We start from the raw sequence: 27,502 nt of genomic DNA on the forward strand, positions 1-27,502 counted from the left end.
CCCACTTCCCCATCCCCCTAATCATTTGGCCGAGGGAACGAGGAAAACCAGGAGAAGCATTAGGGTGTAGAGGTTCCAGAAGTAATAAGGAAGCCTCAAAAAAAAAATCAATTACGGACGGGGTCGTGGACTCTCCATGGCAGGAGGGAAAGGAATTTATCTGGTAAGCATACATTTTGTTTTCCTTCCAAAGGCAGGGAGAGTCTACGACTTCATTCATAACTGTTGGGAATCAATACCCAAGCTCCAGCTAACATTGATGAATAAACGGGAGGAACAAAAGAAAAAGGAGGCTGACCCTAAACTGAGGGCATCACGCCCTGTAACACCTTTCTCCCAAAAGCCACTTCAGCTAAAGCGAAAACATCAAATTTGTAGAATTTTGAAAAAGTATGTAAAGAGGACCATGTAGCCACCTTACATATCCGACCCATAGAGGCTTCGTTCTTGAAAGCCCAGGAGGAAGCAACCTCTCTAGTAGAATGAGCCGTAATCCTCTCATGAGGCTGTTGTCCCGCTGTCTCATAAGCTAAGCGGATGACACTCCTCAGCCACAAGGACAAAGAAGTAGCAGTAGCCTTCTGGCCCCTGCGCTACCAGAGTAAAGAATAAATAAGGACGAGGACTGTCTGAAGTCCTTAGTAGCATGAAGGTAACATTTTAAAGCATGAACCTCATCTAGATTATGAAATAACCATTCCTTAGGAGAGGAAGATTTAGGACAAAAGGACGGAACAACTATTTCCTAATTAATGTTACGATCTGAGACTACCTTGGGTAGAAACCTAACTTTTCACGTAAAACCGCCTTATCAGCATAAAACACAAGATAAGGGGGTTCACATAGAAGAGCAGAAATTTCAGAGACTCTGCGTGAGGAAGCAATAGCTAAAAAAAACAGAAACTTCCAAGACAAAAGCTTGGGGTCAACAGAATGCATGGGCTCAACCGGAGCCTGTTGTAGAACTCTAAGAACAAGGTTGAGACTCCAAGGAGGAGAAAACATTTCTGAACACAGGTCTGATACGAAGCAGGGCCTTAGCAAAAGCCAATCTCCTATGTAGAAAAACAGATAGGGCCAAAATCTGACCTTTCAGGGAACTAGCGGATACACACTTATCCAATCCCCCCTGGAGGAAGGATAAAAGACCAGAAACCTTCACTTTGTGCAAAGGAACCCCTCGTTCCTCGCACCAATGAAGATAGGTCCGCCAGACCTTATAGTAAATACGCCTTGTGACAAGCTTCCAAGCCTGGATTAAGTTATCTATGACCTTATCAATAAAACCTCTTTTGGCTAAAACTAGATGTTCAAGAGCCACGCAGTCAAGCATAAGAAGATCCTTCCGGTAAGGTAACTTCCATGGAGGGGGAAGGACATCCTTACTAGATCTGCAAACCATGTCCTTAGAAGCCATGAAGGAGCTATTAGAATCACTTTGGCCCGCTCCTGTTTGATGCAGGCTACTACACAAGGCTGTAGAGCCAATGGAGGAAAAAGTTATATGAGTTTGAACCTCCAGGGAACCGCTAACGCATCTACTTACTCTGCTTGAGGATCTCTCAATCTCAACCCGTACCTGGGTAGTTCGGCATTGAGACGAGATGCCATGAGATCTATCTCCAGAAACCCCCATCTGAGGGTTATCTCTGAAAATACCTATGGGTGGAGGGAACTGTTTGAAGAGTTTCCTTAAAGGGACAGTAAAGTCAAAACTAAACTTTCATGATTCAGATAGGGCATGCAATTTTAAACAACTTTCCAATTTACTTTTATAATCAAATTTGCTTTGTTCCCTTGGTGATATTTTTGAAAAGCTAAACCTAGCTAGGCTCAAACTGATTTCTAAACCGTTGAAAACCGCCTCTTAGCTCAGAACATTTTGAAAGTTTTTCACAGTTAGACAGTGTTAGTCCATGTGTGTCATATAGATTGTGCTCACTTCCGTGAAGTTATTTAGGAGTCTTCACTGATTGACTACACTGCATGTCTATCAAAAGCACTTAGATAAGGGGGCTGTCTGCAGAGGCTTAGATACAAGGTAAAAAGTATATTAATATAACTGTGTTGGTTATGCAAAAACAGGGAATGGGTAATAAAGGGATTATCTATCTTCTTAAATAAGAAAAAAAATTGGTGTAGACTGTCCCTTTAAGAAGGACTCTAATATGCGGTCCACTGGGTCTCTAAATGAAGTGCTTTAGTCGTACTTTGGCAAGAGTGAAAATAGCACCATCAACCTTAGGAATTGTTTCCCATACTTCCACATTCTGTTCTGGAATGGGGTACATTTCCTAAATCTTGTGGAAGGAGCAAAAGGTATGCCTGGCTTCATCCATTACTTAGCAATATAGTTAGAAACCAAATCATGGACCTGCAACACCTGTTGAATTTTTGGTGGACCTTTTAAAACAATATTTAACTGATTAACATGCTTGTTTTCAGCAGGTTTTTCTTCAGAGTCTTACTTCCTGCAATCTAAAGGCATTGTCATATTCAGGATCAGGCATAGCTCCTGTTCATCTGATGACACTTCCCCCATCAGAACTAGAAATATTTGCATCATCAGAGTTTTGTAAGAGAGCAGGAATTTGGGGTTGAGGGTAATAAATCTGAGATAAATCCCCACATTTACACTTTTTTGGTTTGGGGATTGCCGCCAAACAATCTGTCACAATTTTATACATGCTACTTTAAAATTCAGGAGTAAAATTAATTTAATTAATTATGTCATGTGTCCCCCTCAGTGACAAGTATTGGGCAAACTTTCTTCTGAGAAGCGGAAGGTTGTGTTTGGCTTGCATGCAAAATCTGAGGTACACAATTCTCACAGATTTGGTTGACCTGGCATACTGGAACAGATTTGAAAAATAAACAAATATATGTAGCTAGAGGGATATAAGAAGACTCCTCTAAAGAAATTTTATCGGGGACAAAAACATTTTTTTCCATGTTTGTACTTATATAACAGTATACAATGACACCATATATAATAAACAGTACATAGTAAGCCTTGTAGAGAGCCCTCTACACTATAAAACACTCCATCAGACACTTGTACAATCTCCCAATGTAATAAGTTTAAAAGTCCCAATAAATAAAGCCCTTAAGTACCCCCTGGCAGCTGCTGTATGGACACTACTACTGTAGCTTAAATCTAGTCACAGAGGCTCCAGATTGATAGGCGGAGCTACTGCTGGGAGCAAAGCCAGTGACTTAGTTATAAGAAAAAACACCTTTGGATGTTTCTGAATAAAAATAAAGTGCACCCAGCATAATGATCCCATAAACATTATCAAAACATGTTCCCCAGCCTAACTGGAGCCTCCACTACCAAACCACATCATGCATGAATCTATTGCCGGTTCTCTTAAAGTGCCCAAAAAATTACCCCTAAAGCTGCCAGAGGGCTGAAAAGGGTCAGAGGCTTCCCTGATAGTGTTCCCAATGCTAGTAGAACTGTTAGGGACCTGATATGGAGAAAACAATTGTGTCATGAGGAGAGCAGGTTAAGTCCCCTGGTTATGCTGTACCTCTGTCATAGTACCAACAAATAGCCTCTGGGCTGTGTAAAGTCACTTACGTTACACAGTACCCCTCCACTCGCTTACCAGGCATGCCAATGTTAATGCAACTGCATCAGTATCCAGTAGAGAGCCCATCTAGTGCAGATATTGAGTACTGCAGAGGATTGCAGTAGGAAATACCTGAGTCCCTTAGGGGGAGGCTAGGACGAGTCCCCACAACACCTGAAGGTAGTTATTGATTAAGTCCCATTAGGGAAATGCTGTGCACATAACAGGGTATTTCTGTATCCCAGTATCATTCAGCTGCTGTGAAGAATCTGTTCTGTCTTATTTGTAAATGATACTCCCCAGGGACTCTGGGTTTTACATAGGTCTGAGCTCCCAATTTGTAATCCATAAGCAAGTAGCTGTAACAACCTCTATTCTCAACCATCTCCTACGAGGCTAAGAACAAAAGTAAGAGAGAGGTGGTAGGGTTTAAAGCTCTTGTATGGGTTCTTGACCTCCTCCTAGTGGCGGGAAATATATCCCATATGTTATGGAGAACTGTGGATCATTATCATTTTATGAAAGAATATCATGGGTATCCAAAAGACATTTTTTTTCTGGGGAGGAATAGGGCCACAAATGATCAGAAACAACTCAAATTCTCGTCTGCTAATCATGCATGCTCTTGTTTAATGGTATTACGTTTACTGTACTAATCTACACTATAATCTCATACCTTTAAAATGCACAACACTGTACTGTCAATCACAAAACTTAAAAAAAATCCAATTGGCTGTCCCCTTGTCTGTCAATAGATTTCTCATCTCATCTACTGGCAATAAAAATGTTGTGGCCTTACATACACAATGAAATTAGCTATATGTATAATCTGGGGGTCACTGAGCAGCCAGTTATTATTATTATCATTTATTTGTATAGCGCTGCCAAATTCCGTAGCACTGTGAATCTACAGATATCCTATAGTTCTAGTAGCCAACAAGGTAAGGATAAAGCTGGGATAGCGATTGACTTACTAGTGATAATTACTCCAGGCCCCAATAAATAAATGTGTAAACTAATGCATAGCTTTCTACTTTTATACACAGTAGATTAGGCATCTGGTTCACAGATGAGATGAACATGTAATCACTTGGTGGGATGCAGGCAAATTGATCCAGAATCTTCTTCCTGTGTAAGATAACAGATTCTTGCTTTTTGATTACAATGCACTATCAAAAATGTGTCCCTTATGGACCTCACTAGTTTTTTTTCCTCCAAAGTTGGTAGACAGGACACTGGATAGAGATGATGCCCCTAACTTCAAAAAAGCCATCTGTTTTCACCACTTCATAATACCTCAACTTCCTCATAAACACAATTACACCTAAACCTGTCTTTTAAACAGAAGGAATATTTATACAGCAGGCATTTGATAGTGCTTGGATACTGGGTGCAATCATTTGACATGAATGAAGGTGCAGGTTACACAGGATCTATTTACCTCCAAAGTAACTCGCCAAATAGAGTGTCCAAGATAGTGAATGCAAAGTCCATGATTATAAAGCGATATAGCTCTTGTCCTACAAAGGTCTCCCAACACTAAAAGAAAGGAGTAAATGTAAGAAGGTAACAGCTACTAAGGCCAGATCCAGTTATCATGTCTATAATTTCTAGAGCATTATCTATATTTTTGGATAAGAAGTGAGAATAATGAATTGCAAAATCAAGCAAAAATAAAATTACAACTTTCCAGTTTACTTCTGTTATCTAAATTGCCTCATTCTCTTTATATCCTTTGTTGAAAAAGCATATATAAATAGGCTCAGTAGCTGTTGCTTGGTGACTGCACATAGATACCTCATGTGATTGACTCAACCATGTGCATAACTATTTCTCCAACAAAGGATATTTAAAGAATGAAGCAATTAGAATGTTGTTTAAAATTGTATTCTCTACCTGAATCATGAAAGAAACATTTTGGGTTTCATTTAACAGCAAAAGAAGCTTTCACACTCTTCAGACAGAGAAGAACTAGTATTTCAGTTTTACCATTAGAAATTGATAAATTTGTCATTTTAAAATCAAACAAAAACTAAATTTATGCTTACCTGATACATTATTTTGGTTCCTGGCATGGAGAGAGTCCATAAATCCATTCTAATTACTAGTGGAAATTCAACTCCTGGCCACCAGGTGGAGACAAAGAACACCCCAGCAAAGCTGTAAATATCACTTCCAATTCCCATAAACCCCCAGTCATTCAGCCGAGGGAATACGGAAAGAGAAGAGACACAAAGGGTATAGAGGTGCCTGGTGTTTAGAAAAGACAAAAGCCGTCTGAAAATTTAAATAAGGGCGGGTCGTGGACTCTCCATGCCAGGAAAGAAAAGAATTTATCAGGTAAGCATAAATTTTGTTTTATTTCCAATGGCATGGAGAGTACACAAATCCATTCTAATTACTAGTGGGAACCAATACCCAAGCTAGAGGACATAGAATGGAAGGGAGGGAGAACAAGACAGGCGGACCTAAACAGAAGGCAACACCGCTTGAAGAACTTTCCTTGCAAAAGAAGCCTCTGCAGAGGCAAAAACATCAAATTTGTAGAATTTGGAAAAAGTATGCAACAAGGACCAAGTGGCTGCCTTGCAGATTTGTTCCACAGAAGCCTCATTTTTAAAGGCCCAGGAAGAAGAGACAGCCCTAGTGCAATAAGCCGTAATCCTCTCAGGAGGCTGTTGTTTAGCTGCCTCATAAGCCAATCGAATAACACTTCTCAACCAAAAGGAAAGAGTAGAAGAAGTGGCCTTCTGGCCCTTACATCTACCAGAAAATACCACAAAAAAGGCAGTATATTTTGACGAAAATCTCTAGTATCCTGCAGATAGAACTTCAGAGCATGCACAACATCCAGGTTATGTAACAGCCATTCCTTATGAAAAGAAGAATTAGAGCAGAACGAAGGAACGTCAATTTTCTGATTGATATTGCGGTCCGAAACCACTTTAGGAAGAAATCCCAATTTGGTACGATTAGAATCACTGAAGCCTGTTCCTGTTTGATACGGGCCGAGAAAGCAGGGCAAATGGACCGAAGTCCCAAGGAACCGCCAGAGCGTCGACCAGAGCTGCTTGTGGATCCCTTGATCTTGATCTGTATTTTGGAAGTTTGTCGTTTAGACGAAATGCCATCAGATCCAACTCCGGAACTCCCCACCTGAGAGTTATCATTGAGAATACTTCCGGATGTAGAGCCCACTCCCCTGGATGAAAAGTCTGCCTTCTCAAATAATCCGTTGTCCACCCCTGGGATGTGGATGGCAGAAATGTGACAATTGTAAGACTCCGCCCAATGAAGAATGCGAGTCACCTCCTTCATAGCTAAGGAACTCCGTGTTCCTCCATGGTGGTTGATATACGCCACTGAGGTAATGTTGAGAATCCTGCAGAGACAGAAAAGGAGACGCCACATCGGATAACGACAGGGCAAGTGACACAAACACCAGACAAATGGCAACTCACGTGAGAAGGGGCACACAGTGCCATCAACAACAGGCCGGGACCTCTTAGTCGCCCGACAGACTCACTCCCGGAATCCAAAGAACAATCACGTGGTGGCGTCTCACCAACCAGGAACTGTCAGGAACCAACGCCTTCGATACCTGCACCAATGGGCTGGATCAGACAGAGGGGGGGGGGGTGTGTGTGCGTAAAGTGCTGACAACGCTACTCGTGTATATACTCACAACACGATGTGCCCCACACACAAAATATAATGGAGTTATTTACAGAGCAAGGGTGAATATAAAATAGGTAATTTTGTCCGATTGAAATCTGATAAACCGGACCGAACTCGGTTGAGGCCAAGCTATCATGGCACTGAAGGATATTTATCAGGAGGGCAGACTCCTCCTGAGTCCAAATTCCCTGAGCTCTTAAAGGACCCCAAACTGCGCCCCAGCCTGACAGGCTGGCATCCGTGGTCAATCTCCCAAGATAGTCTCAGGAAGCATGTGCCCTGGGACAGATGGTCTTGAGAGAGCCACCAAGACAGAGACTCACTCGTCTGGACGTCCCTGAGAGAGGTCCGAGTGGTCTCCGTTCCATTGTCTAAGCATGCATAACTGTAGAGGTCTCAGATGGAAACAAGCAAATGGAATAATGTCCATGGAAGCCACCATTAGACCAATGACTTCCATACACAGTGCCACTGATAGATGGACAGAGGACTAAAGAAAAAGACAAGCAGCAAGCAGTTTTGGATTTTCTGACCTCTGTCAAGAAAATCTTCATGGAGACCGAGTCTATGATTGTCCCCAAGAAACATACCCTGGTATTTGGTACCAAGGAACTCTTTTTCAGATTCACCTTCCACTCGTGAGAGCAGAGAATCGACAACAGGGAATTCGTGTATTGCAAAATGAAAAGATGGCGCCTGAACTAAGATATCATCCGGGTACGGTGCCACTGCAATTCCCTGAGACCTGGCCACTGCCAAAACGTTCCCTCTTTCTTGGGAACAACAAATAGGTTGGAAGAGAATCCTAGACCCTGTTCTGCCAGAGGGACTGGGTCAATCACTCCTAGGGAAACGAACTCCTTGACACAGTTTAGGAAAGCCTCTCTCTTTATCTGGTTTGCAGTTAATCTTGACAAGAGAAATCTGCCTCTTGGGGGACAGGATTTGAATCCTATCCTGTATCCCTGGGAGACTACTTCCACTGCCCATGGATCTGGGACATCGCAAATCCAAGCCTATTGAAAGTAGGAAAGCCTGACCCCCACTTGATCCATGACTTACCCTTATTCCAAGGCTGGCTAGACCTCCATGAGGTCTTGGTTTGCTCATGTTTGGAAGAAGAGGAGGATTTTTGTCCCTTGAAGATGTAAAAGGAACGAAAATTTGAATTTTTGCAACCCTTGGGTCTACCCTTCTTGTCCTTTGGCAGAAAGGCTCCCTTTCCACTAGTAACCGTGGACCATATAATATCTTGCAATAAAGGGTAGAGACAGAAGCTTAGACTTGGATGCCACATCAGCAGACCAAGACTTTAGCCACAAGGCTCTATGAGATAGAACAGCAAAGCTAGAAATCTTTGCCCCCAAACAAACTACTTGCATGCTGGCATCACAGATAAAGGTAAACTAGTTTTAAAGCCTTGATCCTATCCTGGATCTCTTCTATTGTAGTCTCCACCGAAATCAGATCGGACAAGGAGTCGCACCAATATGAGGCAGCACCAGCAACTGTCACAATACTAGCAACAGGTTGCCATTGTAGACCCTGGTGTAGAAACATTTTTCTTAAGTAACCTTCCAGTTTCCTGTCCATAGGGTCCTTAAAGGAGGAACTATCCTCTAGAGAAGTGATTTTCAACCTTTTTTATGCCACGGCACATATTTTTACATTAAAATATCCTGCGGCACACCACCATCCCAACATTTTACAAAATCACACATTGTAGCCTAATACATATATATGAACAATTTAGTCAATTCAATTAAGCTTTATTAGCATGATAGGCACTACAACTGTATTGCCAAAGCTAGAGGCCCAATAATAACAATCAAGATAGCACTGAGAACAACAACCTGTATCCACAACAAAACAGCAACAAACTGAAAAATTACAAAATTTAAGCCAGAAGGGCAAATGGCATAAAATACATATGATGGTAAACAGAAAGGTCTCACCCAGTTAAAGCAGATGTCTTCTTCTCTATGCTGGAACAATATAATTAATATCCAGGGCAATTCTTCCTGAGCTTGAGAATCCAGGAAGGGGAGGTAAGTGGATCTGTAAAACTGCGACTGTCGGAGTGTGTAGGCTGCAATTGATCAAAAGACCTCCGCAGACACTGAAAGAAAATGGCGGCCATCCCCGCCACTTCGACCCACTCTCCTCTATTCTTTAAGGTAACTATCAATCCGGACTCCGGTAAGTAACACGTACCGTCTGGCCAGTTACCCCATTCAGAAGCTTGGGAACAAGTGAATGTAGGCTCCTAGGCCTCAGAGCAGGCCGCTGTGATATGTGAGCTGTCGACCCCCAGCACTAACAAGCCTCCGCAACAGGGGGGGGGGGGAGAAGAAAAAAGGACTGCAGCTGTTAGTTTGACCTCCGGAGCCCAGACCCTCCAGAGTGTCGTATATATTTTTATTAAATCTCTCAGTAGTCCTCGTGGCTATCGTAGCAGATGCCTTTAAATACATGCGCCGCCACCCAAATGCGCACTGGCATGACGGGTCTTCTCTTGCTCAGATCTCCTTGATAGGAAATTTTGTAATGCAGCTGAGGCGAGTGAAATCTCCGAAGCGGAGCGCCGACCCTCCGGAGAACTGTGTGAGAGTTGAGAGAGTCCCTGCGTGTCCGGATGAGTGCATAGGGTAGCAGCAGCTGCTGGCTTCTGTTCCGCTTCAGGAGTGCACTTAAGCAAGAAGGGACCAATTCACAGCGGCACACCTGTCGATCTCTCACGGCACACTAGTGTGCCGCGGCACAGTTGTTGAAAATCACTGCTCTAGAGGAATAGTGGTTCTTTTGGCTAAAGTGGATATAGTGCCCTCTACTTTAGGAACAGTGCCCCAAAGATCTTGCACAGAGTCAGCAACAGGAAACATCGTTTTAAAAACAGGAGACAGAAAAAAAGGAACACCCAGCTTCTCCCATTCATGAGATATAATGTCAGACATGCAATCTGGAACAGAAAATACTTCACAGATTTGGGTTTATTAGCCTTTTTAAGAGTCTCTGCGACTGTAGTTTCAGAGTCCTCCAAAGTAGCTAGAACTTTTCAAAAGTAAACGGAGGTGTTCAAGCTTAAATCTAAAATGTACCTCCTCTGAGTCCGCTGAACTAGCAACAGCAGATTCAGAGATCTCGCCCTAAGAAGCCACTGAGGAGTGATCCTCCTCAGATAACTGAGATAGACTGACTAAAGCAGCCTTGCGGAAACTGAACTATTTGATTTAGAAGTGTTCTTATATTTTCTTTTTCTCTTACCAGCAATAAGTAAGGCACTCAGGGCTGCAGAACTGCAGAAGTTAGTTGTGCTGCTAAATCACCTGGTAAATTTACACCCCAGCTGCTGACTGAAAGGATCCACAGGGCACTGCTTGTGTAACTGCCAAAGACTGAGACGTCTGAGGGGAAAGTTGAGGCATGTCAGGGACAACATTATCCTGAGAGACAGATGGCTCTGAGAGGGTATCTTTATTTTTGGAAAGTAACATCTTAGTTACACATGTGGAACAAAACTGACAGGGGGAATAATCTGAGCCTCAAGGCAATATAAGCATTTTTCAAAAAGACATAGAAAGATTCTTATCCATTTCCATTCTGTCATACTGGTTCAATAGAAAAATAAAACTACATTTTTATATCCCAAATACAGATATTTTATTTACCCAAAATAGAAATTGCAGACCAAAAATTCAACAGATCTTTAAACATCAAATAGGCACCGCTATAACCCCAGCTCTGCTGAGGTGATTCACCACTCCGGTAACACAGCAAGGCAATTCCAGGAATAGGGGCGTTCCTATTGAAATCACCTTCAGGGAGTAAGCTGAGCGATGACCGGGAGCTGCGTAGTTGAGTTTGTCTCGATTGAGAGAACGTCCGTGCGGTCATGTGACCGCATCTAAAACTTTCTGTTACACAAGAGAGAAAAGCACCCAAATAAACAGCGCTAGAGTATCTCACACTAACATGCCGGAATTTTTATGTGACTCATCAATATGCCAGAAACACAAAAAACAGAAATCCTGAGACCGGTGTGATTTATTCCAACCAGGTCTCAGCTACTGTTCCACAAAGCACTGATTCAACCCCTCAAGAGCCAATATGCCAGAAACACTTTCTGTCCCTTGCTCTCAGGACATTTAGCATCTAATAAAAAGGACATTCTTACCCCCCTTTAATTAGTAAATGCCCAGCCACTATTGCCCTTCAGTATATTTCCCAAATATGAAGAGATATATTAAACTGGTCCCACATGTTAACTCCTTAAGTGCTGTATCCTTCTAACCTAGAAGGCAAAAGCACTTACCTGTGGATCTGCTGCCGGGCAGGTACAGCATCACAGGTATGACAGACTCAGCCGATCTTTGACAGGGACCTGTAGAAAAAGAAAAGCAGTGTAACCAACTCTGGTTTTCTATAGAGGGGTAGCATAAATGTTGGAAGGGAAGCAAGGACTACCTTGCGATCTTCCAACTGCTAAAAGCCAACATTACTCTTACTAAAGAGGATTACATGGATACAGCATAGCCCCAATCCTTGCTTGCAGGGAAACTACCCATAAAAGGATTAAATAACTTCAGACACCATCTTCGCACATCCTCCTGATGTAAAAGGCAAAGAATGACTGGGGGTTTATAGTAGGAGTGATACTTACAGCTTTGCTGGGGTGTTCTTTGCCTCCTCCTGGTGGGCAGGAGTTGAATTCCCACTAGTAATTAGATTGGATTCTTGGAATCTCCATGCCATTAGAAAGAAATTACATTTTATAAAAACATGTAAAATATTTTTTAAAGTCTCTAAATAACTAATATCATTACAGGTGCTATCACAATAAAGTCTGAAACCTGCTGCCACAATCTCAGAGAACAGTAGCTTAAAACTCAGGGAGGCTAGTCAGCTTTATTTCTACTAACCTAGGCACTTTATTGAATATAGCACATTATTATGTATAGCAGAAGCAAGAATGGGAAAGGTCATTTTAAATGCAGTGCACAAGGGTATTTTACCGGCCAGTTGCACACGTGCATTGGTGCTTCTACACTAGGGAAAGGTATGAGTGAGGCTTCTTTACTGTAATAGTGAGGACTTACTTTATTCTCTAGATGTTTTGCCTTTTGCACAAGCCAGTGATAACACAGAACCCCAAGCACCACCAGTTTCAGCATTAGATTCCTGAGAAGAGAAACAAAGTGGTTAGCAGTTCTGAAGACGGATATAGAGAGGGTGATAGGCAAATGAAGTAAAGATATGAGGCAGATGCTCTTAGTGTATTTAGGGTAGATTACAAGCGGCGCACTCATTTTTGCACGCAAGCGATATCAGGTATTTTTCTGCTTTTTATGGCCGTTGGAAAGAGCGCTCATTTTACCAGTTAAAAGTAAACGTGATCCTGAGAGCACGACTGACAACCTTGTGTAAGGGGTAGTGCATTAATTAAAAGTTGCACTAAACACAACAAATATATTTAAAATTACAGTTACACTCATATAAACACTATCTGATAAAAATTATTCATATAAATATCAAAAAAAGTTATAAGGTCTCAAAGGTATATGGTATATGACAAGGTGTTTGACTGCAAAGGGCTGTATTGTATATATAAATACATAAGAAAAGAAAAATATTGAGCTAGCTAATAGGTGTGTGGTGTGAAGCAACTTAAATGGGGGTATTTCTTCAAAAACCCCTGAAAGTAGGCTATAAGGTAAACAAAAAGATGCACTAAAAAAGGAAATTTATGCTTACCTGATAAATTGATTTCTTCTACGATACGACGAGTCCACGGATTCATCCCTACTTGTGGGATATTATCCTCCTGCTAACAGGAAGTGGCAAAGAGCACCACAGAAGAGCTGTATATATAGCTCCTCCCTTCCCTCCACCCACAGAAGGTTTAGGAAGAGAAAGGAAAAGCTAAAAGGTTCAGAGGTGACTGAAGTTGTAAAAATAAAATATAAAATATAATCTGTCTTTAAAATGACAGGGTGGGCCGTGGACTTGTAGTATCGTAGAAGAAATCAAATTATCAGGTAAGCATAAATTTCCTTTTCTTCTACAAGATACGACGAGTCCACGGATTCATCCTTACTTGTGGGATACAATACCAAAGCTACAGGACACGGATGAACAGGAGGGACAAGACAGATACCTAAACGGAAGGCACCACTGATTGAAGAACCTTTCTCCCAAAAATAGCCTCAGAAGAAGCAAAAGTATCAAATTTGGAAAAAGTATGAAGGGACGACCAAGTCGCAGCCTTACAAATCTGTTCAACAGAAGCATCGTTTTTAAAAGCCCATGTGGAAGCCACAGCTCTAGTAGAATGAGCCGTAATTCTTTCAGGAGGCTGCTGTCCAGCAGTCTCATATGCCAGGCGGATGATGCTCTTCAGCCAAAAAGAAAGAGAGGTAGCCGTAGCTTTTTGACCCCTACGCTTTCCAGAATAAACAATGAATAATGAAGATGATTGACGGAAATCCTTGGTCGCTTGTAAGTAAAACTTCAAAGCACGAACCATGTCCAGGTTATGTAATAGACGTTCCTTCTAAGAAGAAGGATTAGGACACAATGAAGGAACTACAATTTCCTGATTAATATTCTTATTTGAAACAACCCTAGGAAGGAATCCAGGTTTATTACGCAAGACCACCTTATCAGAATGAAATATAAGATAAGGCGAATCACAATGTAATGCAGATAGCTCAGAAACCCTTTGAGCAGAAGAGATAACAACCAAAAACAAAACTTTCCAAGATGACAACTTAATATCTATGGAATGCATGGGTTCAAACGGAACCCCTTGAAGAACATTGAGAACTAAATTCAAACTCCAGGGCGGAGCAATAGGTTTAAACACTGGCTTGATTCTGGTTAAAGCCTGACGCTTGTGTAGTAAAATTGACAAAGCAGAAATTTGTCCCTTTAAGGAACTTGCTGATAACCCCTTCTCCAATCCTTCTTGGAGAAAAGACAAAATCCTGGGAATCCTAACCAAACTCCATGAGTAGCCCTTGGATTCGCACCAATAAAGATATTTACGCCATATCTTATGGTAAATCTTTCTAGTGACAGGCTTACGTGCCTGCATCAAAGTATCAATGACCAAATCAGAGAATCCCAGTTTAGATAAAATCAAGCGTTCAATCTCCAAGCAGTCAGCTGCAGAGAATTTAGATTTGGATGTTGGAAAGGACCTTGAATGAGAAGGTCCTGTCTCAAAGGAAGTTTCCACGGTGGCAGAGAGGACATGTCCACTAGATCCGCATACCAAGTCCTGCGTGGCCACGCAGGCGCTATCAATATTACTGTAGCTCTATCCTGTTTGATCCGCGCAATCACGCAAGGCAGGAGAGGGAACGGTGGAAACACATAGGCTAGGCTGAACGACCAAGGCACTGCTAGTGCATCTATCAGTGCGGCCTGAGGATCCCTTGACCTGGATCCGTAACGTGGAAGCTTGGCATTCTGTCGAGATGCCATCAGATCTAATTCCGGTCTGCCCCATTGTCGAATCAATGATGCAAACACCTCCGGATGGAGTTCCCACTCCCCTGGATGAAAAGTCTGACGACTTCGAAAATCCGCTTCCCAGTTCTCTACTCCTGGGATGTAGATTGACGATAGATGGCAAGAGTGAGCCTCCACCCATCGGATTATCTTTGATACCTCTATCATTGCTAAAGAACTCCTTGTTCCCCCCTGATGATTGATATATGCCACAGTTGTGATATTGTCTGACTGGAATCTTATGAATTTGGCCGAAGCCAACTGAGGCCATGCCTGAAGCGCATTGAATATTGCTCTCAGTTCCAGAATATTGATTGGAAGTAGAGACTCCACCTGAGTCCAAACACCCTGAGCTTCCAGGGAATTCCAGACTGCACCCCAGCCCAGAAGGCTGGCGTCCGTTGTCACTATTACCCATGAGGATCTGCGGAAACACGTCCCCTGGAACAGATGATCAGGCGACAACCACCAAAGAAGAGAGTCTCTGGTCTCTTGATCCAGATTTATCTGAGGAGATAAACTCGCATAGTCCCCATTCCACTGTCTGAGCATGCACAGCTGCAGTGGTCTGAGATGAAAGCGAGCAAACGGAATGATGTCCATTGCTGCTACCATTAATCCAATGACCTCCATACACTGAGCCACTGATGGCCGAGGAATGGACTGAAGTGCTCGACAAGTATTTAGAATCTTTGATTTTCTGACCTCCGTCAGAAATATTTTCATGTCTACCGAGTCTATCAGAGTTCTCAAGAAGGGAACCCTTGTCTGTGGAACTAGTGAACTCTTTTCTATGTTCACCTTCCAACCGTGAGTTCTTAGGAACGACAACACGGTATCCGTGTGAGATTTGGACAGATAAGTTGACGCCTGAATCAAAATATCGTCCAGATAAGGCGCCACTGCTATGCCCCGCGATCTGAGAACCGCTAGAAGGGACCCTAGAACCTTTGTGAAGATTCTGGGAGCTGTGGCCAACCCAAAGGGAAGGGCCACGAACTGATAATGTTTGTCCAGAAAGGCAAACCTTAGAAACTGATGATGATCCTTGTGAATAGGAATGTGAAGGTATGCATCCACACGGTAGTCATATATTGACCCTCCTGGATCATTGGTAAAATTGTTCGTATAGTCTCCATCTTGAACGATGGGACTCTGAGAAATTTGTTTAGACACTTGAGATCTAAAATAGGTCTGAAAGTTCCCTCTTTTTTGGGAACCACGAAAAGATTTGAGTAAAACCCCTGTCCCTGTTCCAGTTTTGGAACGGGACAAATTACTCCCATGGTATAAAGGTCTTTTATCTCTTTTTATCTGGTCTACAGACAATCGTGAAAGATGAAATCTCCCTCTTGGGAGAAAGTCCTTGAATTCCAGTTGATACCCGTGGGTCACAATTTCCAATGCCCAGGGGTCCTGAACATCCCTTGCCCAAGCCTGAGCAAAGAAGGAAAGTCTGCCCCCTACTAAAGCCGGTCCCGGATCGGGGGCCGCCCCTTCACGCTGTCTTAGTAGCAGCAGAGGGCTTCTTGGATTGTTTACCTTTATTCCAAGCCTGGTTGGGTCTCCAGACGGATTTGGATTGAGCAAAATTCCCTTCCTGCTTAGTGGAGGAAGAGGAAGCAGAGGGTACTTCTTTAAAATTTCGAAAGGAACGAAAATTATTTTGTTTACCCCTCATCTTAACAGACCTGTCCTGAGGTAGGGCGTGGCCTATACCTCCAGTAATGTCAGAAATGATTTCCTTCAATTCAGGCCCAAATAGGGTCTTACCCTTGAAAGGAATAGCTAAAAGCTTAGATTTAGATGACACATCAGCAGACCACGATTTTAGCCATAACGCTCTACGCGCTAAAATGACAAAGCCTGCATTTTATGCCTCTAATTTAGCAATTTGAAAAGCGGCATCTGTAATAAAAGAATTAGCTAGCTTGAGAGCTTTAATTCTATCCAAAATGTCCTCTAAAGGTGTCTCGACCTTCAGAGACTCTTCTAGAACGTCAAACCAGAAAGCCGCTGCAGTAGTTACTGGAACAATGCAGGCTGTAAAAGAAAACCCTGATAAACAAATAATTTCTTTAGAAGACCCTCTAACTTTTTATCCATAGGATCTTTGAAAGCACAGCTGTCCTCAATAGGTATAGTTGTACGCTTAGCCAGGGTAGATATTGCTCCCTCCACCTTAGGGACCGTTTGCCAAGAGTCCCGAATGGTGTCTGATATAGGAAACATTTTCTTAAAATTAGGAGGGGGAGAGAACGGTATACCTGGTCTATCCCATTCCTTTTTAACAATTTCCGAAATTCTTTTATGAACCGGAAAAACGTCCGTGTAAGTAGGCACCTCTAGATATTTGTCCATCTTACACAACTTCTCTGGAGGTATTATGTATCATCCAGAGTCGCTAAAACCTCCCTTAGCAACAGGCGGAGGTGTTCAAGCTTAAATTTAAAAGACATGACGTCCGTTCGAATTTGTCTGAGGCAACACATTTCCTGATTCTGAAAGTTCTCCCTCAGACAGCAATTCCCTGACCCCCAACTCAGAGCACTGTGAAGGTACATTAGAAATAGCCAATAAAGCATCAGAGGGTTCAGTATTCACATTAATACCTGACCTACTGCGTTTACCCTGTAAAACTGGTAATTTAGATAATACCTCTGTAAGGGTAGTTGACATAACTGCAGCCATATCTTGAAGAGTACTAGAGGTACTTGGCGTCGCTTGTGTGGGCGTTAAAGGTTGTGACACTTGGAGAGAATTGGATGGCATATCCTGATTCTCTTCAGACTGAGAATCATCCTTAGACACACTTTCATTACCTAAAATATGCTCTTTACAATGTAAGGCCCTTTCAGTACAAGAGGTACACAATGTAAGAGGGGGTTCCACAATGGCTTCTAAACCCATAGAACAATGATTTTCCTCAATGTCAGACATGTTGAACAGACTAGTAATAACCAAAATAGTCGTTAAACACTTTATTTATTGATTTAAACATTTTTTGAAAAACGTTTACTGCACCTTTAAGAAATAAAAAAGCGCACAATTTTTCTCAAACTGCCTAAAAACATTAACAAATGTTATATAGTTAAGTACACATACACTATAGTGCCAAAAATTATTGCACCCTAAGAGCAAGGGGTGAAATTAACCTCTAAAAGATGATTATAGCAAAAAAACTGAATTTGATATGAAAACGACCCCTGCCCCCAGGGAACTGCAAAACGACTCAACACCAATCCGGTTAACAAAAACTTAATTTAGGCCCAACCGGAGCTAATGCCTTCTGCCTCCTCTTCAGAGTAAACTGTGCGTCTGAGGCGCAAAAAATAGGCCCCACCCATCATGGACGACGTACTATCCGCCTAAACAACCACATGGGAAGCGGTTTAGCAATAAGCCATGTGGTCCCCAAATACAACCTCACACAAACAGCCATATAAATGCTAGTTATTAATAAAAAACTGTTAGGCTGCCTCTCCCAGTGTCTCTAATATATGCTGCATTTAGCCCATATTATGTCAAAAAATAAAACACACAGGATTTCAGTAATACCTTTCTTGTTTACAGGTCTACTGCTTACCCCTTCCCATGCCGGGAAATTAAGTCAGCCAGTTCTGATATACTAAGTCTCTTCAGAAATAAATGACTGAACATACCTCAATGCTGCTTGTAGCATGAAACCGTTCTCCACACTGAAGATTTCTCTTGCACTACCTTCAGAAATTCTGTGGGAACCAACATGTATCTTAGTGACATCTGCTAAGATGATCAACCTCAGGGCAGAAATCTTCTTCTATATCCTCCCTGAGGAAAATAGTACTCACCAGTACCATTTAAAATAAAAAAACTTCTTGATTGAAGAGTCTAAAACTAACACCTCTTTCACTTTACCTCTTCCTATTACTAACACAGGCAAAGAGAATGACTAGGGGTGGAGGGAAGGGAGGAGCTATATATACAGCTCTGCTGTGGTGCTCTTTGCCACTTCCTGTTAGCAGGAGGATAATATCCCACAAGTAAGGATGAATCCGTGGACTCGTCGTATCTTGTAGAAGAAAAGCTACCACACTCAGTAATGTACAATTTATAAATTTATATTAAAGAAAAAATGAAGATATACAATTTTAATAATAAGGGATAAAACAAAATTTAAAATATTAATAACCACCGGTGGTTTATATAAACAGGATAAGGCCAACAACAGATATCTAAAAATTGCTGCACTACATAGCAATTGAAACAAAGTGCACAAAAAGTCTCAATATTTAAGACTCAGAAATAAGAGGCTGAATGCTGCAGGCTGTGTCTTTTTAAAAAACAATTTTTCCATGTAACACTATTCAAAATGTTCTATTAATGCAAAGAGGTTTTACATAAATGCAATAATAAATGTCTCTTTTTAAGACTCTAGTTACTTAAAGTGAAGGTAAAGTTTCTTCCATTTCAAGACATAATTGCATTATTTACTGCTAACATAAGTTAATCGCTAAGTTTTTTTAAAAATATTTTTTTTATAGCTTTTTTATCAATATATAAAACTCCCTACCGTTATGATGCCTGACTCCTCCCAACTACTATTTCCTGCTTTCCTTGTCTGACGTATAGAGCGGTCCCACACGCTTTCTACGTCTGTCTAAAGCGCATTCACGAGGCTCAGTAAAACTGCGCATTCGTCAATCGGCGATTTGTCGATTGGACAAATTGTGCAAACTCTTTATAATCAATATTCCCCATAACACTTTCGTATAAGGGTTGAGTTGTTCACAGAATCCTCAACTCACCACCGGGATTCCATAAAAGCAGATAAACCAAAATCACACCCAGACATCAGGCGGAACCATACAATTAGTACACACTTCGGAATGCTGCACCACTCAACATTAGGGCCACAAGAAGTTGCAGCTTCTAAATAACAGTGTGTTGTCCGTATTAGAGGCGGTCGTAAGAACTTTACCTCGTAATATGGGAATCCAGATCTAAAAGGAGCACGAATGCGCGAAAAGGGAGCAGAAATTAAGTATCTTTAATGTGAAGTGTGCTCTCTGTGCAAACATGTAATTAGAAGTCCTGACGTGTTTCGAAGGGATCACACAACTTTAACCCTTCTTCCTCAGAGGCTATCCATCGGCTCTTTAAATTGGACACTCTGGCCCCAAAGGGACTTAACACCACCCTGGATTTTAGCCCTTTTTACTAAACACTACAGATCTTTACTATCTATGTTTTCCAAGTATCTTGGCAGGGGGAGGGTGTCCGCTTATTTGACATACATACTCTACCATACTCCAAGTTGCCTGAAGTAGGTTAGGGCTCTATAATTTGTATTCTTTTAACAGTGGTTCTCTATGGGTGGACTAGGATGTCACTTAAATAGGATAACTCTGGGCTGCAGGTGTAGCAACATTTCCATATGTGTGTATTTTTTACACTTTTGGTTAAATAGTAGTCTGCTAATAATGTGATATACATGATTATTTGCCCGGTTAGTGCTGTCCTTAGTCCACGCATTTACTACCCTGTTAGCATTGTGCCTCATGGTCCAAATGTTTTTAACTATCGCTGCCTCCCGCTAGGGAATACCCGGTGAGTCTGTGATCTCGCTGACTATTTTGTTTACTAGTTGCCGTTAGCAACATTTCTTCTAAACACTATACCTCTTTCCTGTCATGCGCACAGTAGCATCGGGTATTCCGCATTTCTTTACCGCCGGACGCTTAGACGTTGCTATGGCAATGCCGTGCCATGCGTCATCACGCTAGGCACGATTAGCGTGTCAGCGTGACGTCAGTAGTGTACCTCCTGGAGTGTGATGCGGAGGTTTGGCGGCAAATTAGAGAGTGATTGATAAGTATATATATGATGTTTTTAAATATGTATATAGAGATTTGTCCTGGGGTGTGGAGCTGCACTCTGGTTGTGTGCTATTGTGTAATTTTTGACATTGACAAAGGCACAATGCAGTGCCGAAACGTTTGTCGATTTTAACCTGATGCAATAAAGTATTTATATTTTATAATAAAGTCCAGTGAGTGCCTGCTGTTTGGATACAATTTGGAGAAATATTTGCAGCGCACCGTGGCTCTTACTAACAGTATGATGTTGCAATCCCTTCTCTGACTTTATATATATATATATATATATATATATATATATAGATAGATATATAAAACTATTTATTTAAAATAAAAATTTAATTTTCCTGTATGTAACGAACATGGGAATGTGAAATATTTACAGTAAATACACAGTAAAACACATTATTAAATATTAATTTAGAATTAATATTTAGGCACATATATATTATAGCCCTTTGCAGTCAAATACATGGCCATATAACATGTACCTTTAAACCCTTGTAACTTTTTTTTTATTAATATATATATATATATATATATATATATATACACACAGTATATATTAATCTTTTTTATATTACAAAAGATAAGAGTGCGCTCCAAGGAGCTCTACCATTCAATACTCAGCAATAACAAAATAATATAACCCAATATATATATGGTCTTATTTATTTCACATAAAAAAATTTTTAAAAACTTATTTAATATTACAATACATCAATAACATAAACAAATGTAATTTATAATAAGGTGCACCTTTTTGTATTACACAATTTAAACAACAAAAATAGGGATAAAATTAAGAGGCTTGTTTCAGCGTGTTACTTTTTTAACCATATATTGCAATTATTTGCAGTGATACTTTTCTATCAAAATCTCGCTACTTATTGTAGCAATAATTGATACAAGAATATGACAACAATGTTGTGAACGATAATTAAATCTCAAACTGACTTTTTCGAATACTAAGAGTGTGCAAATGCTTGAAAGTCTGTATTGAGGCAATGTTATAACCTTGTATCCCTTGCTTGCCAAACTTTTATGTGCAAGTAGTAAGTCAATATTTTATGACACAATGATAAGTTCTGTTTTCTTTTGTGTGCAGCAATAAGTTCCGTTTTAAAGATCTTTTTAAGAAGCCCCAAATGGGTACACAAACTCACCAGAATCCGAAAGGCAAATATTTTCAAAAAACCTTTCCCTGACCTCTACAAGTGTTGGCGTCTTCTGAGTCAGCCGTTAGCTCCGGCTGTGACGTGTAGCATTCACGTGATACCACTTCTCCGCCAATAGCTCAGTCAGGTTACCGGTAGATTGCTTTTTCAAATAAGATCTCAAATGGGGATAGATCCAATTGCTATGATTCCATATAGCAGAGTTTTGCTTATGCACAACAAGTCTCAACACACCAGGTCTCTTCCGTGATTTAGATCACTGTAGTTCCCGTTTAACTTTTTGCAATTATACAGGATAGAGCGTTCAGTAAGGCATAGATAGAGCTGGCCAGCTTCCACAGGTCCGATCATCTACGCGTTTCAGCAGAAATGCTTTTTTCAAGATGTGCCTGTGGACTTCCCATCATGCCTTTATACATATCCCATTTAAACTGCAGTTTTTTATTGGATAGTTGATCAGAATAGTTCATTTGACACGCTTCTGCCTCATATTAGTCAGTTCATTTGACACATTTATGCCTCATATTAATTATTTATTTCATTTGTCACTCTTATGCCTCATATTAGTCAGTTTATTTGATACACTTATGCCTCATGTTAGTCAGTTCATTTGGCACGCTTATGCCTCATATTAATAAATTCATTTAACACGCTTATGCCTCTTATTACCTTATACATATTTTAAAAACAATTATCATTATCATAACTCTATTCCTAATAATATTATTTTTCAATACACATAATATAGCTTACTACCAATTAGTATTAGGTTAAAATTCAGAATATTACATTTATTTAATTACTTAGTTTGCCTATACCTATAGTACATAATAAAAAACAAATATGAAAAAGATAATACAATTCCAATTTTAAAATTACATATAAAATTTATTGCACATTTAAAAGTTATTTAGGGATGAACATATAGTGTTATTGTTAAAATGCATCTACTCTATATTAAAAATATATTCTCTAAAATCTATGATCCAAAATTATATTATAAATTAAATAAAAGGGTTAAGATCCAATTCAGCATTTAGCCCTAGTGGTGTTAACGTTTTAAATTTAAAAATTAGTTCAGCCTCAGTTTTTAAAAGTTTTTTATTTACATCTCCACCTCTCCAATCCTGTGTGATTTTAATCAGGCCCCAATATTTTAGTCCCTTAGGGTTTTTATTATGGGCTTCTTTAAAATGTTTGTAGAGTAGATGGCCTTCTACACCATTTTCAATATTAAGTAGGTGTTCCCTAATTCTGTCCCTCAACATGCGTGAGGTCTCACCTAAATATTGCATCTTACAAGGACATTCTATTAAGTAGACTACATTCTTGTCAGAACATCTAATTAGATCCTTGATTTTAAATTCTTTATGTGTCACTGTAGATGTTACATTAGTTTTTTTACAGCTAAATTTACAGGCTTTACACGATATGCAAGGATAGTAGCCTTCTAATTTGTTGCCTTTTAAGTCCATGTCTATACTTTTCCTTGGCTTAAAAGTGCTAGGTGCTAGAATTGATTTCAAATTTCTTGCTTTTTTAAAAACTATTCTTGGTCTGTCAGTTAGGGACTCTCCTAAAAATGGGTCTCTTTGCAACAAATGCCAATGTTTATTAAGGACCCCTCTTAATTTATTGTGCTCAATATTAAAATCAGTTATAAATGGTATATCTAATATACCTTCTATACGTTCTTTAGGTTGTTTTCCTATTAAAAGCTCATCCTGTGTTTTTTCTTGGGCTTTTTGTTTAGCTGTTTTTATTAGATTCGAATTATAACCTCTCTTTTTAAATTTTTCTTCTAGAATTGTAGATTGTTGAGTAAAATCATCTTGTTCACTACAATTTTTTCTAATTCTCAAGAATTGATTTTTAGGGATATTTTCAAGCCACTTTTTATAGTGGCAGCTATTATTATGAATAAAATTATTAGAATCAACCTCTTTAAAATGTGTTTTAGTAGTGATCTTATCATTGGTGATTATAATATCCACATCCAGAAAATTTATCTTAGTTTTACTTTTTTCATAAGTTAAATCTATACCAAATCTGTTATTTTTAAAATCTTCTATAAAAATATCTAAAAGTTCTTCATCCCCTTTCCAAATAATTATAATGTCATCTATGAAACGACGATAGAGCACCAAGTTCGCCTCCCAGCTAGATCCATGGATCATCTCCTCTTCAATGAAACCCATGAATAAGTTGGCATAGCTGGGAGCGAACTTGGTGCCCATCGCCGTTCCTTTAGTTTGTAGATAATATTGGTTATTAAAATTAAAATAATTATTGTTTAATATAAAAGTTATACTTTCAATTAAAAACTCAATTTGTTCAATTTGTATTTCTCCATATTTGTGTAGAAAATGTTCAACTGCCTGAATTCCTAATTTGTGCTGTATATTGGTGTACAAAGAGCACACATCACAGGTTGCAAATATTAAATCATTTTTCCATTCTATGTTTTTTAATAATTGTAATAATTCTGTGGAATCTTTTAAGTGAGAGGGTAATTTAACCACATAATGTTGTAAGTAATTATCCACAAATTCAGATAGATTTGAGGTAATGGATTGGATACCAGAGATAATTGGTCTACCTGGGGGATTTATTAGGGATTTGTGGATTTTTGGCAGGTAATAAAAGATGGGGGTCTTAGGGAAAACATAATTTATGCTTACCTGATAAATTCCTTTCTTCTGTTGTGTGATCAGTCCACGGGTCATCATTACTTCTGGGATATTATCTGCTCCCCTACAGGAAGTGCAAGAGGATTCACCCAGCAGAGTTGCTATATAGCTCCTCCCCTCTACGTCACCTCCAGTCATTCGACCAAAGACCAACGAGAAAGGAGAAGCCAAGGGTGTAGTGGTGACTGAATTATAATTTAAAAAATATGTACCTGCCTTAAAATACAGGGCGGGCCGTGGACTGATCACACAACAGAAGAAAGGAATTTATCAGGTAAGCATAAATTATGTTTTCTTCTGTTATGTGTGATCAGTCCACGGGTCATCATTACTTCTGGGATACCAATACCAAAGCAAAAGTACACGGATGACGGGAGGGATAGGCAGGCTCATTATACAGAAGGAACCACTGCCTGAAGAACCTTTCTCCCAAAAATAGCCTCCGAAGAAGCAAAAGTGTCAAATTTGTAAAATTTGGAAAAAGTATGAAGCGAAGACCAAGTTGCAGCCTTGCAAATCTGTTCAACAGAGGCCTCATTCTTAAAGGCCCAAGTGGAAGCCACAGCTCTAGTGGAGTGAGCTGTAATTCTTTCAGGAGGCTGCTGTCCAGCAGTCTCATAGGCTAAACGTATTATGCTACGAAGCCAAAAAGAGAGAGAGGTAGCAGAAGCTTTTTGACCTCTCCTCTGTCCAGAATAAACGACAAACAGGGAAGAAGTTTGGCGAAAATCTTTAGTTGCCTGCAAGTAGAACTTGAGGGCACGAACTACATCCAGATTGTGTAGAAGACGTTCCTTCTTTGAAGAAGGATTTGGACACAAGGAGGGAACAACAATCTCTTGATTGATATTCCTGTTAGAGACAACCTTAGGTAAGAACCCAGGTTTAGTACGCAGAACTACCTTGTCTGAGTGAAAGATCAGATAAGGAGAATCACAATGAAGGGCTGATAACTCAGAGACTCTTCGAGCCGAGGAAATAGCCATTAAAAATAGAACTTTCCAAGATAACAATCTTATATCAATGGAATGAAGGGGTTCAAACGGAACACCCTGTAAAACGTTAAGAACTAAGTTTAAACTCCATGGCGGAGCAACAGTTTTAAACACAGGCTTGATCCTAGCTAAAGCCTGACAAAAGGCCTGGATGTCTGAATCTTCTGACAGACGCCTGTGTAACAGGATGGACAGAGCTGAGATCTGTCCCTTTAATGAGCTAGCCGATAAACCCTTTTCTAAACCTTCTTGTAGAAAAGACAATATCCTAGGAATCCTAACCTTACTCCAGGAGTAATCTTTGGATTCACACCAGTCTAGGTATTTACGCCATATTTTATGGTAAATCTTTCTGGTAACAGGCTTCCTAGCCTGTATCAGGGTATCAATAACCGACTCAGAAAACCCACGTTTTGATAAAATCAAGCGTTCAATTTCCAAGCAGTCAGCTTCAGAGAAGTTAGACTTTGATGTTTGAATGGACCCTGAATCAGAAGGTCCTGTCTTAGAGGTAGAGACCACGGCGGACAGGATGACATGTCCACTAGATCTGCATACCAAGTCCTGCGCGGCCATGCAGGCGCTATTAGAATCACTGATGCTCTCTCCTGTTTGATTTTGGCAATCAATCGAGGAAGCAGCGGGAAGGGTGGAAACACATAAGCCATCCTGAAGTTCCAAGGTGCTGTCAAAGCATCTATCAGAACCGCTCCCGGATCCCTGGATCTGGATCCGTAGCGAGGAAGTTTGGCGTTCTGGCGAGACGCCATGAGATCTATCTCTGGTTTGCCCCAACGTCGAAGTATTTGGGCAAAGACCTCCGGATGAAGTTCCCACTCCCCCGGATGAAGAGTCTGGCGACTCAAGAAATCCGCCTCCCAGTTCTCCACTCCCGGGATGTGGATTGCTGACAGGTGGCAAGAGTGACACTCTGCCCAGCGAATTATCTTTGATACTTCTATCATTGCTAGGGAGCTTCTTGTCCCTCCCTGATGGTTGATGTAAGCTACAGTCGTGATGTTGTCCGACTGAAACCTGATGAACCCCCGAGTCTTTAACTGGGGCCAAGCTAGAAGGGCATTGAGAACTGCTCTCAATTCCAGAATGTTTATTGGCAGGAGACTTTCCTCCTGACTCCATTGTCCCTGAGCCTTCAGAGAATTCCAGACAGCGCCCCAACCTAGAAGGCTGGCGTCTGTTGTTACAATTGTCCAGTCCGGCCTGCTGAAAGGCATCCCCCTGGACAGATGTGGCCGAGAAAGCCACCATAGAAGAGAGTTTCTGGTCTCTTGATCCAGATTCAGAGTGGGGGACAAATCTGAGTAATCCCCATTCCACTGACTCAGCATGCACAATTGCAGCGGTCTGAGATGTAGGCGTGCAAAGGGAACTATGTCCATTGCTGCTACCATTAAGCCGATCACCTCCATGCATTGAGCTACTGACGGGAGTTGAATGGAATGAAGGACACGGCATGCATTTAGAAGCTTTGTTAATCTGTCTTCTGTCAGATAAATCTTCATTTCTACGGAATCTATAAGAGTCCCCAAAAATGGAACCCTTGTGAGAGGCAAGAGAGAACTCTTCTTTTCGTTCACTTTCCATCCATGCGACCTTAGAAATGCCAGAACTAACTCTGTATGAGACTTGGCAGTTTGAAAGCTTGAAGCTTGTATCAGAATGTCGTCTAGGTACGGAGCTACCGAAATTCCTCGCAGTCTCAGAACCGCCAGAAGGGCACCCAGAACCTTTGTGAAGATTCTTGGAGCCGTAGCCAATCCGAATGGAAGAGCTACAAACTGGTAATGCCTGTCTAAGAAGGCAAACCTTAGATACCGGTAATGATCTTTGTGAATCGGTATGTGAAGGTAAGCATCCTTTAAATCCACTGTGGTCATGTACTGACCCTTTTGGATCATGGGTAAGATTGTCCGAATAGTTTCCATTTTGAACGATGGAACTCTTAGGAATTTGTTTAGGATCTTTAAATCCAAGATTGGCCTGAAAGTTCCCTCT

At 40.7% G+C, this 27,502-nt stretch overlaps 1 protein-coding gene across 2 annotated transcripts in view; it reads right to left on the reverse strand.

Annotated features, from left to right (window-relative positions):
• The window catches only part of TMC6 (transmembrane channel like 6), a 124,915-nt gene that overhangs the window by 55,134 nt on the left and 42,279 nt on the right, over nucleotides 1–27,502 (reverse strand). For both annotated transcript variants that reach the window (XM_053706033.1, XM_053706027.1), the window contains exons 13-14: nucleotides 12,350–12,431; nucleotides 5,017–5,114 (exon numbers count right to left, since the gene is read on the reverse strand). In XM_053706033.1, the coding sequence (XP_053562008.1) occupies nucleotides 5,017–5,114; nucleotides 12,350–12,431 (180 nt within the window). The remainder of the gene's footprint in view (nucleotides 1–5,016; nucleotides 5,115–12,349; nucleotides 12,432–27,502) is intronic.

The sequence above is a fragment of the Bombina bombina genome, chromosome 1 (genome assembly GCF_027579735.1).
Source record: "Bombina bombina isolate aBomBom1 chromosome 1, aBomBom1.pri, whole genome shotgun sequence".
Lineage (NCBI taxonomy): Eukaryota > Metazoa > Chordata > Amphibia > Anura > Bombinatoridae > Bombina > Bombina bombina.